General features: G+C 42.5%; 1 protein-coding gene across 1 annotated transcript in view; it reads left to right on the forward strand.

The window, feature by feature from the left end:
* Window positions 1-15,514, forward strand: part of CMTM4 (CKLF like MARVEL transmembrane domain containing 4) — a 70,077-nt gene that overhangs the window by 46,640 nt on the left and 7,923 nt on the right. Inside the window, exons 2-3 of the mRNA XM_031458316.2 lie at window positions 6,459-6,635; window positions 14,601-14,699. Coding sequence (XP_031314176.2) covers window positions 6,459-6,635; window positions 14,601-14,699 — 276 coding nt within the window. The remainder of the gene's footprint in view (window positions 1-6,458; window positions 6,636-14,600; window positions 14,700-15,514) is intronic.

A 15,514-nucleotide genomic window follows, 5' to 3' on the forward strand; every position in this document is an offset into this window, starting at 1 on the left:
TAGATGGTCCCTGAAATCCCAAATATTATATGCTTTTCTTTGCTTTAAAAGAGCTTAAATAACATATTCAACATCTTTCCCTTGACAGTCTGTTAAGAATTGGTCTGTAAAACCATTTGGATCTGGTGTCTTTAAGAGTGAATAGGGTGGTAAGGCATTCATCCTGTAAAATTTTGCAGTTTTGTTCTAAATACCCAGGATGTGTTTGCAAATGTAACATGATGCCCAGGTGCCCCTTCTAGTCAGCGTGAGTTGGGTTATGCTGTAGTAACAAACCTAAAATCTCAGTGGCCTAACACAAGGGAAGTTTCCTTCTCCCCCAGGTTACACACTCATCTCAGGTCAATGGGAAACCCATCAGCCTTACTCAGAGGCCACTCCTGCCAGGAACATTGGTGGCTGCTGTGGCGGGGGAGGGAGCCTAGTGAAGTTGCCCACGGTTCCTCAAAGCTGCTGCCAGAAGTCACGGATACCTTGTCCACTCACTTTTCACTGCAGATTCAGCTTTTGAGAAGCTTGAGATTCATATAATTTTAGAGGCCCATTTTAAAGAAAAAGATATAAAATAAAAAATATAAAACTAGGTACAATAGTGAGTATTTAGAAATTATGACTTTTAAAAGTGTTTTCTTTGTTTTTGCTTTGGCCTCCACTAAGATAGTATTTGAATTTTAGTATGATCAGTTAATTCTGAAAAAGTATACAAAATCGATCTGAAATTTAGGGATACATCAGAACAGTTTGAGTGTTAGCTTGCTACTCCATTGTCATGAGCGATGTCATTATACAATCAGTATGCTACATACATCCACTTACTGATGAGTATGTGTTAGGAGGTTGTCACTGGAACGTTCGTTTCTTCAGCCTGTTTCAATGCATTGGAGGCAACTTTGTGTGCCATTTTATTTGGGACTGTCAGACTTTCAGTTCGAGATTTGTTAGATACACTATGATGTGATCTGATACACTGGGATGCATAAATTATAACACCACCCACACATATGTACTTGCTCTTATAGGTTTCTGCTCTATAAACCCCAGAATTCTGATAAATTCTGTTTTATTTGATTCCCACCCAAAAGGGAGGAAATGTATAGTGTGTTTATAGTTGCATACTCTGCATTATTGGATATGTTCCTGATAGGGCACAACTTCCATTTAGGCACTTGATGAAAACAGAATTGTCTGCTTATAGTTTTAGGCATTTGATGATCTGAAGAATTCTCCTAAAGAATTCTAGCTTCTGGCTCCATATGCTTCAAACCCCGTTTCTCCTTCACCGCCCACACACTTTGACACTGTGGGACACATTTATCCTGTGAATTTTAGGGCCTGTTTCTTCATCTTGATGTCAGATCAGAGTGTATCCGGAAGCCGTTCCTACGGTGGGAAGGCTACAATAGCTGGACATGGATGTGACAGCTAAACTCAAATTCAGCGTCTCTCTCACTCAACTTCCAATTAGCCAAATCCCCAAAATGTCCATTGTTATTGCACCACCACCTGGCAAAAGGAATTGTGATAGATGGGCAGTTGGAACAAAAGTTTCATCATTTTGAGAAGAAATCTGCTTTGGGAAACTCTCTAAGCACAAATCTTTAATCCTACAGCGTGCCTGGAGGGAGGAGAACAGGGTGTATTGTGAGCTGTGCTGTTACTCCCACAGCCTTCCAGAAGGGTCCTGATGGTTTACACTCCCACCAGCACTAACGTGGAGTTTTGTGAAGTCTTAAAAAGTTTTATGGTAACTTAATCAGCCAGCCGTTCCCCTCCACCGCTCCCTCCCCTGCTTCCTTTTTTGATGTTGCCAGTCATAATTAGCTGCAGTTATAGAAATCTGACAACCTTTTAATGTCAATTTATCAACTATAAAAATATTTACTCCTGGTCAGTTGGTAGGTGCTGCATGGAAAGGGCTTCCTCCAAGGACGCACTTGTGATGTCCTAATTAGCAACTACAGCAGCTGTTCCATATTTGCATCTTCTTGAACATCTCTGTACAGTTTTACGTGTGATATTGTCTACTGCAAAATTGTTTTAAGTTGAATTACTTGTGACTCTTCAGTTGCTTTGAAGTTGTTGTCTCCCAGTATAACTTTCAGTCCCTATTTTCGTCCTGTTGGCCAATTGGTAAGTTTTACTGTAGCGATGATGGTTAGATTTCACTGTGCTGGAGGAAATTTGACATTTGCTGTGCCAAAGGGCAGGCAAAAAACATATACTGCTTACTAGAACTTGGTGGTCAATTAATCTACCACAAAGGGAGCAAGAATATACAATGGAGAAAAGATGGTCTCTTCAGCAAGTGATGCTGGGAAAATTGGACAGCTGCATGTAGAAGAATGAAAGTAAAACAGTCTGACACCGTATACAGAAATAAACTCAAAATGGATTAAAGACCTAAATGTAAGATGAGAAACCATGAAATCAGGAGAAAGAAAACGTAGATGGAACATTCTTTGACATAAATTGTAGCAATATTTTTTAGGATCTGTCTCCAAAAGCAAAAGAAATAAAAGCAAAAATAAGCAAATGGGACCTAATTAAACTTATTTAAAAGCTTTTTGCACAGCAAAGGAAGCCATCAGCAAAACAAAAAGACAATGTACTGAATGGGAGAAGATATTTGCAAATGATGTGACTGATAAGGGCTTAATATCCAACAATACAAACAGCTCATACACCTTAACATCAAGAAAACCCAAAAAGAAATATGTGTAGTTTATTGTACAGGAATCATACCATAATAAAGGTGTTAAAAAAAACCCAAACAAAAAGAAAACCCAAACAACCCAATTAAGAAATGAGTAGAAGACCTGAATAGATATTTTTCCAAAGAACACAAACAGGTGGCCAACAGGCACATGAAAAAAATGCACAACATCATCGTCAGAGAAATGCAAATTGAAACCACCATGAGCTATCACCTCACACCTGTCAGAATGGCTATCATCAAAAAGACCACAAATAACAAATGTTGGTGAGGATGTGGAGAAAAGGGAACCCTAGTACACTGTTGGTGGAGATGTAAGTTGATGCAGCCACTATGGAAAACAGTATGGAGGTTTCTCAGAAAACTAAAAATAGAACTACCATATGACCCAGCAATTCCCCTTCTGGATATATATCTGACTAAAGCTAAAACACTAATTTGGAAAGATACATGCACCTCAATGTTCATAGTAGCATTATTCATAGTTGCCAAGATATGGAAGCGACCTAAATGTCCATCAGCGGATGACTGGATAAAGAAGATGTGGTGTATATATACAATGGAACATTACTCAGCCATAAAAAGGATGAAATTTTGCCATTTGTAACAACATGCATGGGCTTGGAGGATATTATGCTAACTGAAATAAGTCAGAGACAGATATTGTATATCACTTACATGTGGAATCTAAAAAAATAAACTAGTAAATTCAACAAAAAACAGACTCACAGATGTAGAGAACAAACTAGTGGTTACCAGTAGGGAGAAAGAAGCAGGGAGGAGCAATATAAGGTTAAGGGGTTAAGAGGTGCAAACTATTAGGTATAATATAAGCTACAAGGATGTATTGTACAATGTGGTGAATTTTTCCCAATATATTATAAGTGGGGTATAACCTTTAAAAATTGTGAATCACTGAGGTACAGTTGAAACATAATATTTTACACAAACCGTACCTCAATTTTAAAAAAGTGTACTGCTTATTAGACTATTAGAAACCACCTAAATACCTATCAGTAGGGGTTGATTAAATTATTCTATGTGTATAGTTGTGTGTATGTGTTTATGTATCTGTATCTCTCTACATGGGAATACTTGTGATACTGTGACTTATAATAAGGAGGAAATATATTTGGTCTTCATTCCATTTCTGGCACAGAGCTCCTAAAACCCTTAGAATTTCCTAAGTGATAAGAGGTGTTTGATGTTTTTTCTTTTGATACTCATAACAAACCATTGCAGCCACACCTGAGTGTGGTAATGAGATGACTTTTGGAAAGCACCAAAGATGAGGGCTGGTTGTCAGGGGAACAAACAAACACCTGATTAGAGGGTGGAACTTTCAGCTCCACTTACTGACCTCTGGAAAGGGGAGGAGGCTACAGATTAAGCTCTATAAAAACTCTTGAACCCGAGAGTTGATCTTCTAGGTTGGTGAACCAAAGTGCATCCAGGTGCTGGGAGGAGGGGGTGCTCCAGACTCCAGGGGGACAGAAATTCTTGTGTTTGATACCCTTCTGGACCTTGCCCTGTGTATCTCTTCATCTGGCTCTTAGTTGTATCCTTTAACATCCATCATAATAAACTGTAACAAACTTTGTAATAAATCTAGAACCTTCTCAGAGAGGCCTCCCGTGGACACTCTGCCTGAAATTTCAGACACCCTTGCCCTAGTTACATTTCTTTCTTCTTCACTGCTTTGATTTTTCTCCTTTGTGCTTATCACTGTCAAACATGCTATATTATTTAATTTTTAAAAACTTCTCCGTCACTAGCATATGAGCTAGAGAGCAGGGACTTCTGTTTTGTTCATGGCTGTATTGAATGGTCTGTTACATTTACATGTTCTTGAGACCATTTTTATTTTAATATTTAAGACTGTAGGTGTTACCTTCCCACACAAATATGGTTGAAGTTAGCATACCAGAAACATTTGTAACTCATCAGTACAGTGTGTTATTTCTTGCCCAAGATTACTAGATCCAATTACAGGGGTAAAAAAAAAGTTTAGGAGTTTCCCTTATATGAACTATTTCTTTGTGAATTGATTGCAAGTCAGGCATGTAATTCAGATGGAGAATTAAAGTCTCTGGTTCTATAGAGAATTATAAGGAGAGCCATTAGGAGAAACACAAAGTGTGTGCTTAAAACCCACATTTTTAACGTGTTGACTTTGAGTAGAAGTATAAAAGGACCACATACTGTTAGGAAAGGCGTCTTTTATGGTCACCACGTGGAAGTATCGACTGTGGAAAAAGCAGAGCCTCCCTTCTTTTCGTGTGGAGACTGACAAGTCTGTCAGGAATTGTTGGGGGTGGGTTTATAGATGCTCCCTGAACACCGATTTGCTGGCTTTGTGCAGCTTAGTGTGCCTGGTGCTTTGGGAGTGGAGAAGCCCCTGTCCTCAAAAAGCTCAGGCAGCAGAGGTTCAGTGGCAAGTACAAAAGGTGGAATGAAACCACGGATGAGCAGGCTTCCCTGGGAGAGGGTGGAGTCTAATGGCATCTGGCAGGAGAGGCACAGTCAGGGAGGGTATGGGGAGGAGGTGAGCTGAGCACTGGACTGAAAAGCACAGGTGGGGCTCCGGTAGGCCGAGAAGGGCCCCGGAACAGGCCGTGCCTCCTGTGCTTCCCACACTTCAGTCATCTGCGGATCCTGTCCGAAAAGTAGATTCTGACTTTGTAGATCAAGGAGGAGGGGCAGAGATTCTGCATTTCTAACAAGTTCCCTGATGCTGATGTGGCTGGCCCTGGAGACAAATCTGGGACCTCAGAGCTGCCTGCCTGCCTTTGCTTCCTTGACCTTGGAGGTGGGGGCCGACCTGGAAGCCCTGGCACAGGCTTGACATGTGGGCGGCGGCGAGGTGCTCAGTTACAGAAGTGAGGTACAGGAGCCCAAGACTGGGGTGGTCTTAGGTGTGAGACCACTGGCCTTTCCTTGATCACAGGGCCATTAACTCAGCCCTTGGGCCTTCTCCTGCTTTAAAAGCTCACCTGGTGATTTCCACTGATACCTGTTTGCCTTCATGATCTCTGATCTCTTGGTGCATATTGCCAGACTGTTACTTTGGTACTTTAGAAAGAAATTGATTCTGTTGTTGGTGGATTTAAAATGTCTTTATGAACTACCAGCCCATCTCTTTGTGATCAAGTCCAATGATAAACTTTTAAAAAGCATAGCTCATAAATTAAGTAGATGGGCCTCATTTTTAGGTGGGACTTCTAAATGGGGGAAGGGGGATTAAATGAATCCTTCTAAAGCCATCAGGGGTCTCAGCCTGTGTGATCTCAGCTGAAAACACTGAGTTAGTTGCAGATGGTGTAAAATGGACACCATTAGGCCCCCTCTCCCTTAATGTTCAACATCATTGTGGTGGAGACTATAAATGAAATGTGTGGAAGCAGTGCCCACTTACTAGCGGCGGGGGTAGAACTACATCTCGGGCATGTTCCTTTCTGCTTCCTCACAAGGAGCTGCGTGGCCCCAGACTGGTGTCAGCGGCCAATGGTGGGGCTTGGTTGTTCACATTAGGAATTTGATCCTTCCAGTAAGGCCTCTATACCTGTTCTTACATAAGAATCAACTCTGGTCACGTTCCTGACCGTGGTACTGCCATCCCCTGGGGAAAACTCTGTGGCTGTATGTGGTGGTGGTGGTGGAGTTTTATTTAAATGTGGCAGACACATGTGTCCACGGATGTGTACTCATCATACACGTACATGTGTGTTTGCAATTTTCTTCCTAGATTTTGGCCCTGATTGCGTTTATCTGCATAGAGACCATCATGGAGTGCTCCCCGTGTGAAGGCCTCTACTTTTTTGAGTTTGTGAGCTGCAGTGCGTTTGTGGTGACCGGAGTCTTGCTGATTCTGTTCAGTCTCAACCTTCACATGAGGATCCCTCAGATCAACTGGAACCTGACAGTGAGTAGACGTCACCGCTCTCTGACTGGGAAGAGATCGGATGCTATGGCTCCCAGGGAAAGTTGGAATCGCTCCATGTTGTGTTTGGTTCCAGTGCATTTTGATACTTAAATATTCCATTGTAATGCAACTGTGAAATTTTAAATTTCCTTACTAGGTTGAATAAAACTACTACAAAATAAATTGAATCTTCACTAATGTCAGGAATGTCATAACAATTATTTTGACCTCTTTAAAGTTATTCAGTTTTGGGATTCTCTGAGAAGATTGGTGATGTCGATATTTACAGAATATGGGAAAGAGAAAATGGAATTAATACACTTGCATATTTTTCACACTAGACCCAAAAGCCATTTACAAAAGTATTGACACAGGAAGAATTGAAAATATGAATGAAACTGCCATTAACTTGTGAAACCTAGAAATATTATTAAATTCAGAGCAGCTGGGAAGACCTGGAGGGTCTGGTGATTTGATCAGAGAACCTTGAGGAAACGAGTACTCTTCTTTCCGTTGTCTTGGGTCTTTGACAACCTCACCCTCTGACTGGCATGGGAAGCTCAGGGCTGGACACTCCCAGGCCCCTTTTACTTGTCCTTACGGTGCTAAATGAGAAAGGAAACTAAGTAGCACTTGGTTTTCTTGATATTTCTTTGGGAACAAGCAGGAGCAGTAGTTCAAAGGGAATCAGTCTTGGAGACAAAGGCAAGCACTATCACCGCCTCTTCTGTGCCTGTAGGGGGCAGAGGGTGGGGACAGGGCTGAGACCACCTGCCCTTGCACAAGCTCCTCTCTTGTTGACCGGGGCTGGGTGTGTGCAGCACTAGAAGTGAGCTCGAGTGCAGGAGGCCTGGGCAGGCACCTTGTCTGGCAGAGCCACTCCCCTGTGTTCCCGTGAGGGAGTCAAGAGGAGAGGGTCTTCCTGACAGAATGCTGTCTGTGTTGTTGAGACTCTTCTAGGAGGAAAAATCAAAGGAGACCTGGACTAGAAAAGTTGTCAGCTGCAAATTCAGCTGGTTTTATCCCAGCATTAGAAACTGAGAAGAAAGCTCTAAAACCTCAAGCTACTGGAGGCATTTGTCACAGTTTTTGTGACAGGTTTTAATGTCTCAACTCTTTAAGATGAAGCCTGTGTTCTCCATAAGAAAATGCTTATAGAATTGTGATCTGAATTGATACTGTAGTGAACAGGTAATGCAAGAGAGACTCACAAACCTCCCCCAACCAAAATTCAGGCTCCATGGGGGCAAGGTCACTGCCATGGGGCAAGGTTCATTGGTAACCCAGATCCCTGGTGTTTCTAAGGCCTAAGTAAATAGTTGTTGAGGGAGGGCCTGGGCTGCTGTGAATGAAACCATACCGGAGGACCTATTTGACATAGAAGCAGCTGTTGGGAAGGTTAAGATCCAGGGGCTTTGAGTCATCAGGTGGACCTGTCTGCGTTTATGTCCAAGGTGGCTCTTAAGAGCTGTGTGTGACCCTAGGCAAGTCATTTAGAGCCTCACGTTGGTAAAGTGGAGACAGTAATATTTTTCTTACAGGGTTGTTTTAAGAATAAAATGAGACAATGTGTATAAAGGCACCAAACCTGCCAGTATGAGAAATATTAACTTTACCATGTTGTCTGTCAACCACATCATTCTCCTGTAGACTTCCACCAGATTTGGCTTCACTCCCTTGATTCTGTCTTATCTACTTATTTGACAGCCATAAATCTGTTAAAAGACTTCCTACTTTGCTATATTTTATAGCACAGGGAATTATATCTATTATCTTGTAATGACTTGTAATGGAGTATAATCTGCAAAAATACTGAACCACTGTGCCTTACGTCTGAAACTAATGTTTTAAATCAGCTATACTTCACTGATCACAGATCACCACTACCACCACCACAACAAAAAAGACTTCATAATTCAGATTTCTAACTAATTCATACTGGCCTTTACCTCCAGAAATACTTATTTAGTGAGCTTTCTGAAATTCTGATTTTTCTACTTTAATCATGAAAGCCTTTCTGCTGGCTGACAACCACATTATTTGGGTCACAATGAAGTGCATCTTTTTCACTGGGAAGTTAATATCCCTCCTGTACTCCAGGATGTTATTGGTTGGGGCAGATGGCCGGGTGCTGATGTGGTCACTTGAGAACACTTTCTGTCCTTTGCGGAATTTCCATTCTTTTAGAGCAGATGAAGCTGTCTGCTTATCCAGCAAAAGAGTATGTGAGTTATGTGAACTTGAGGAGATGGTACTTACTGATGGGAGCGCAGGTCATCTCTTCTCTGGGAGGGGAGCAAAAGTGAGTTCTTAGGGCTGGACACAGCTCATCAAGTCTCTCCAGGGGGTTGGTGTCAGGGGTTGCTTTTCTACCAAGGTGGTGGGAGTACGCTTGACTTCAACAGAGCCAGCTGATGAGTGAAATAGGGTGTGGTTGGTATAGTTTTAGAAAAATGGTCATTTTAGGAGCTAGGTTGACTCACATATGCATGAAAAATGTTAAATAAGGAGGACAATGAAAAGTATATATTTTTATACCAGCATAATTTGATGCAATCAGAAAGATTGTGTCAATGTCAGCTTTTTTTAAAAAAAATAAATCTATGGGACTTACTCTGTGATACTTGTCTTTCTTTGTATATTGGGAGCTCACACAGCTGTGTGTTCCACCTGTATTTACCTCCGGCGGTACCACAGGCCTTGTCCCCAACTTCATCCCTCTCTTCCCACCACTGACCACCGGGGGCTCCCACTCAGAGCGCATCAAGCCCTGTGAGCTCAGCCAAACTTTGTGAAGAGGGGAGAGGTCTGTGCATGCCTTCTTTCCATCCCTGCTTCCTGATCTCTCTTTTCTCAGCTTTTATTGTCAAGTACAGCATAATCAGAAAAATTCCTAAAAGTAAATGTATTTAGTGAAGAACAATAAAAGGTTGTGTAAGCCAACAACTGGGTCAAGAGATAGGATAGTGTCAGCATCCCGAAAGCCTCCCACATGTCTTTCTCCAATACAGCAACTGCCTCTTCCCCCTCCCCCACCTACTCTGCTCACTTTATGTCCTTGAAAGTCCTCTGGTCACGATCACTGAGGGCCTCTGTGCTGTTGGATCCTCTGGTTATTTCCCAGCACCCCTGCCCCGCTTTGGCAGTATCTGCCCTGGAATGTGTTCAGTCCTTCCTGCTGTACTCTCTCCTCTTGCCTCTGATGATTCCATAATCTCCTAGTTTTTCTTCTTCCTCTTTGGTGTTTCTTCTTAGTGGCTTTTGTGGCCCCTGCTCCTCCTACATGTGTCTCCCTATCAGAGAACCCAGGCTGGCTTCTGTGGTGAGTTGAGAACAGTCTGGAGTCACCCAGAAAGGCCACTTGCAGAGTCCTGAGGCCTTGGCCATGACTCATTGTGTGGGGTTTTCTGATACCACTTATGACACAAAATATGTGTGTGTGTGTTTTTTTTTTTTTATTGACATCAAATTCATGTAGTTTTTCCGCACTGAGCAGTTCTCCAAGACCAACTGGATATCCAACAATTAACTTCAGTTCTGACACTGACTCAGAGTCAGGGTGGACCCCACAGGTTAAGGTCTCAGTTCCATGAGACTGCCCCCACTCAGGCACCAGCCACAGATGGGGTCCCAGGTGTCTTGCACTTCTGCCTGCAACTGCAAATTTGGGAGCTTAATAATTCTCTAGAACAACTTACAGAACTCAGAAAAGTGCTTTACTTATGATTTCCGGCTTGTTATTAAGGATACAATTCAGGAACAGTCAAATGGGAGAGATGGAGAAGGAGGGTCCAGAGGAGTCTGTCTCCATAAAGTTAGGGGGCAACATCCTTCTGGCACATGGAAGCTCCCTGAACCCTGTCATTCAGGATTTTATGGAGATTTCATTCAGTAGGCATGATGGATTAAAATCATCAACCATTTGGAGGTTGAACTCAATCTCCTGCCCTTCTCCCCTCCCTGGAGGTTGGGACACTGGGACTGAAAGTTCCAACCTTCTAATCACCTGGTTGGTTTTTCTGATAACCAGTCCCCATCCTGAAACTATCTAGAGGTTCCAGAGAGTCACCTCATTAGCATAAACTCAGGGACAGTTGAAAGGGGTTCGTTATGAATGATAAAAGATACTCCTGTCACTCAGGAAATTCCAAGGAATCTGGACAAAAAGATATTTTTCATTACGTCACACTCATCCTTTCTGGGACTCAGTTTCCTCATCTGTAAAGACAAACGGAATAACATGTTCCACACTACAGGTATTTTGGATCATAATTAGGTTAGGATTCAGTGAGACATGGGAAGTTTCATAAATATGGTTGGCACAGTGGGCCATCTGTAAATGGTAGCTGCGCCTACAGTCAGTACTGTATCACCCCTTTGATACTGGGGCCATTTTAGCGCAAGTGAGTGCACAGTATGGACCGAGTGGTTGTAAACTTCCTCTCTCATCTGTGTGTGGAGCTGAGACTTGAGCCAGCCATGGAGCCCAGTGGTTTCAGAGAGATCGCAGTGGCAACCCAGCCCGGAACCTGTTCAAAGATGCCTCAACTGTGGTCAGTTCCGCAAACATGTATTGAACACCTGCTTTGGGCCAGGTTTTGGGAACTGAAAGCCCTGGGTGGGTAGATGCCAGCTGCGCTCCCGTGGCGTGTGTGCTCAGCATGATCCAGTTTTGTGTGAGGGAGGCCTGGGAGAACGTGGGCAAGGAGGTGGTGGATTCCTTGGGGCTGTGGGCCTAGAGCAGATCAGTCAGGGAAGTTCAGAGAAAACACCAGGTTCCATTTGGACCTTGAAGGATGAGTAGAAAGGTGCTAGCAGGTCGCAGAGTCTGAAGGGTGGGGCACGTTGTTGGACGGCCCATTCTCTGGGCCTGGAGCAGGGTCATGGGGTCATAGACTCCGGGCATGTGATGGAACTGGGCACATGAGAAGGTGGGCTGGGGCTCAGGTGGTTCTCCTGCTCAGTCCTAGCCTATTGCGTTATTACTTCGTGGGACTTCAGAACATTTTTTCAAGAGTAACTAAAAGATGTTTATTTTTTCTTTTTAAGAGATATTTTAATGTGCAGTCTTCTGGTGTTTAAACATTGGCTTGTTCAAATTTGTTTTGAAGACTGTACGAGTCAGACCTATCTGTGAGCCAGACGTGGCCAGTAGGCCTCGAGTTAGCGCCCCCAGGCCAGATCCTGCTGATCTGCTACTGGAGTTACTTGGCTCACACCTGTGCTTATTGGCATGTTACTGGAGAGACCCAAAAGCATGTGTGTGTGAGGGTGCCCTTCCTCCTCATCTCCTGGCGTCAGGAGGGGCTGCAGCCTTGGCTATTCTGGGGGCCAGACAGGGAACATAAAGTGGCTGGGTGTGGGACTGCAGGGGTGGGGGCAACTATGACAAACTAAGAAGCGTGTGGCTGGTAAGTACATGTCCCATGAAAAGCATTTAAAAAATTAAGCCAGTATCGACTAAACACCCTCAAAATTCACATCTGAGGGCATGCCTATGTGTGCTCCTGAATGTGAAGGGGAATCTGCAAGATGTGGTTTCATGGCCAAGGAACTCAAGCAGTTGATGCTGACTAACTTTTGCAGTGTTTCAATTTTAAGCCTTTTAAACTGTGCAAGTAATAATTGTTATAGGAAAACTCAGGAAGATAGGAAGATTCAGATAATAAAGGAGAAAAAGAAGTAAAATCATGTGATGACCCAAGAGAAGTGAAAACATATGTTTACATGAAAGCTTGTAAGTTCATAGTAGCATTATTCACAATACCCAAAAAGTGGAAACAACCAAAATGTCCAGAAACTGATTAAAAGATAAAATGTGGTTTACCTATACAACGGAATATTATTCAGTAACTAAAAGGAGTGAGGTACTGATATATGCTACAACATGAAGGAACTTTAGAACTGTTACACTAAGTGGAAGAAGCCAGTCACGAAAGATCACATAATGATTATATTTGTATGAAGTGTCCAGAATAGACAAATCCATAGAGACAGAAAGCAGATTGGTCATTGCCTAGGATTAGAGGGAAAGATGAAGAATTAACTGTTAATGAGTGTGAGGTTTCTTTTCAGAGTGCTAAAAATGTTCTAAAATTACACTGTGGTGATTGAGTTGTATACTTTAATTGGGTGTATTACATGGGATGTGAATTGTGTCTCAGTAAAGCTGTTAAGAAATCATATGTGATACAATCCATCCAGAGATACCACATGTAATATGGGAGTGTAATCTTCTAGACTGTTTTCTCTAGACTGTCTTTCACATCTGCATGTATGTTGTGATATGTGAGTGGAGAAAAAATGGAACCATTAAAGTCATGCTTTTCCATTTAAACTATCTTGAATATCTTCCATGTTAAATATGCAACTGTATCATTATTTTTAATGACTGCATAGTGTTCCATTATGGAAATACCATTTTATTTAACAAATCCCCTATTCTTAAGCATTTTGTTTGCTTTCAGTTTTTTGCTTTTTAAATAATCTGGTGAACATCCTTATGCTTAGAGCTTTTTTTGCTAGTTTGCCATTTAAGATGAATTTCTAAATGTGGAATTCATATCGACAAATAACATAAACTCTTCAAAACCTTTTATCCTTATTTGCCTTTTACCACACTTATATTTTTACATAGTCACCATTAATTTACATACTATTTTGTTTGATGTTTGTCCTTAGCACTGTAACATAAAACATTTCCCCTGTTTCTGAATAGTCTTTGATTTGGAAACTACATTTTATATTTTTCTTTATCCCTATAGCACCTTACACCTTAATGGGGGGGTAACTAAACACTTGTTTGAATCTGTGAAGACTTTGCCCTGGCTTCACGCTGGTCACTGCTGGAAACTGTCCTGCTGGCAGATATTTCTGAACAGAGTTTGTAATCAGAAGCATTGGCCAGGAGTGTGGGGGTCCTGTGGCACAGGCTCAGTACTTTCATGATGTGAATGTTGCCTTTTTGCATCTTTAAAGAGGAGATGGACCTTGAAGCCAGGCCAGCCAGGAGGACCCACTGGTGTCAGTGGTACAGTCAGCCTGGCACTTAGGCAGTTTACGATTCTGCCTGGATTTTCTTCCCCTGTAGAGATTATAGAGGCAGTCTGGTATAGCCTGGGCTGTCGGAGCGTAATGCCAGAGTAGTAATATCAGAAGTAACAGTAAGTGTGCAGGGATCCCTAAACGTGGGCCAGGCACCATGCTCGGCTCTTCATGTGCGTAGTTTCACCTAATCCTTAAAATAGCTCCTGTAGGAGAGGGTACTATGTCCACATAAGACACAGGGAAGCAAAGTGGCTTGTCCAAGGTCATGGTTGATTAAGACCCTCATCTGACTGTGACTCTTAATCATTATGCTATTTTCCTCTCGACAAGTAAGACAGGAGTTAAATCTCTGAAGCATTGAATTTGTAACCTGATTTGCTTTGTAAGAAGCTTAGGGGAAATTCCCAAGGCTTTAGCAACATGGAGACTTGAAAGACCCTGCACAAAAAAGAGGATGAGGCCTGGCTAAGTGTGTTCTCTAGGTCTGAAAATAGTGCGCTTGACGTGCCACGAATGAATGAGGGGATTTTGCCAGTTCCAGTCCATTTTTATTCATGCCAAGATGATCTGAATGTGTTTTGAAAAGATGACAATAGAACTCTAAGTGGTAATTAGTGTGCATGTCTTTGTGGGTTAGCAGTTTGGTTTCTGTAATAGGTCATTAAGAAATGGTGGCATGACATGGTTGGTTAAAATGTGGATTTTGCTGTGTTGGTTTATCAAATAGGATCCTTAACTGTTATAATCTTTGCCTTCCTTTCTGTGACCAATACCTGTCCCTGGGCCATCAAGACTAAAGTATGGAGCCATCAGAGAGGCTGGGTATTGTGCTTTTTATTTAGAAAGTTCTTCAGTTACCTTTAGGGCAAAGCATGAAATAATTCTTTTCAAGTGATTTTGTTTTATCTTTTTCTTTAGGATTTGGTCAACACTGGACTCAGCGCTTTCTTTTTCTTTATTGCTTCAATTGTACTGGCTGCTTTAAACCACAAAACCGGAGCAGAAATTGCTGCCGTGGTGAGTGAACTCAAAAGGTTAAAGCAGGGCTGATTTGTCCACTTTTTGTGACTTGCTTGACTGTCCTCTGGCATGTGCCCAACGATGTTGTCATTGGGCCAACGGAGGTCCCAGTTCCCAGTGCTGTGATTTTCAAAGTGTGATCCCCGAAACGTCAGCCTGAGCATTATCTGGAAACTTGTTTGAATGCCTTTCTCAGGCTCCCTCAGAGCTGCTGAATCAGAAATGTGTTTTCACAAGTCTTCAGATGCACACTCAGGTTTGAGAACCTCTGCGTTAGTCTCTTTCCAGCAGAGCCCTGGATGTCTGTTAGTGGTGCTGCTTTTAAGGGCCTTCCCTGCCAGTGTGGCTGTTAATGAGGAAGACGCAGTCTTGACACCAGGCAGCAGTCAGTGGAATGCCGTGGTGGGTGGGAACCAGATAATGTAAGACTTTCGCTCTCTGCTCTTCATTTCATGTTGTTCTGTATTTACAAAGAATATATAGCACTTTTGTAATGGAAGGGAGGTGGTTAACAGGTTTATAAAAATACTAAACTAGCTGCTCTCCCAGGTGTCACTCAGGAGACTCATGGATCATTATTAAATTATTAAAACTCCACTGCTGCCACCCAGAGCTGCCCAGGTGAGAGGCAGCTGGATAGCAGACGGTGGCTCCGGGGCTGGGATTTGGAATGTTAGGCCTTATGGCTTGATGTGGGGCTCACACGTGAAAGAAACCCTGAGTTTTCATCTACATGGTATTTTGTCTACATTGTGTTTTCTCCCTGGGGCAGTGTTATGAAGGTTCTGTAAAAGAAGCCCTTTTGTGATTTT

This window comes from Camelus dromedarius, chromosome 9, assembly GCF_036321535.1.
Source record: "Camelus dromedarius isolate mCamDro1 chromosome 9, mCamDro1.pat, whole genome shotgun sequence".
NCBI classification, from domain to species: Eukaryota; Metazoa; Chordata; class Mammalia; order Artiodactyla; family Camelidae; genus Camelus; species Camelus dromedarius.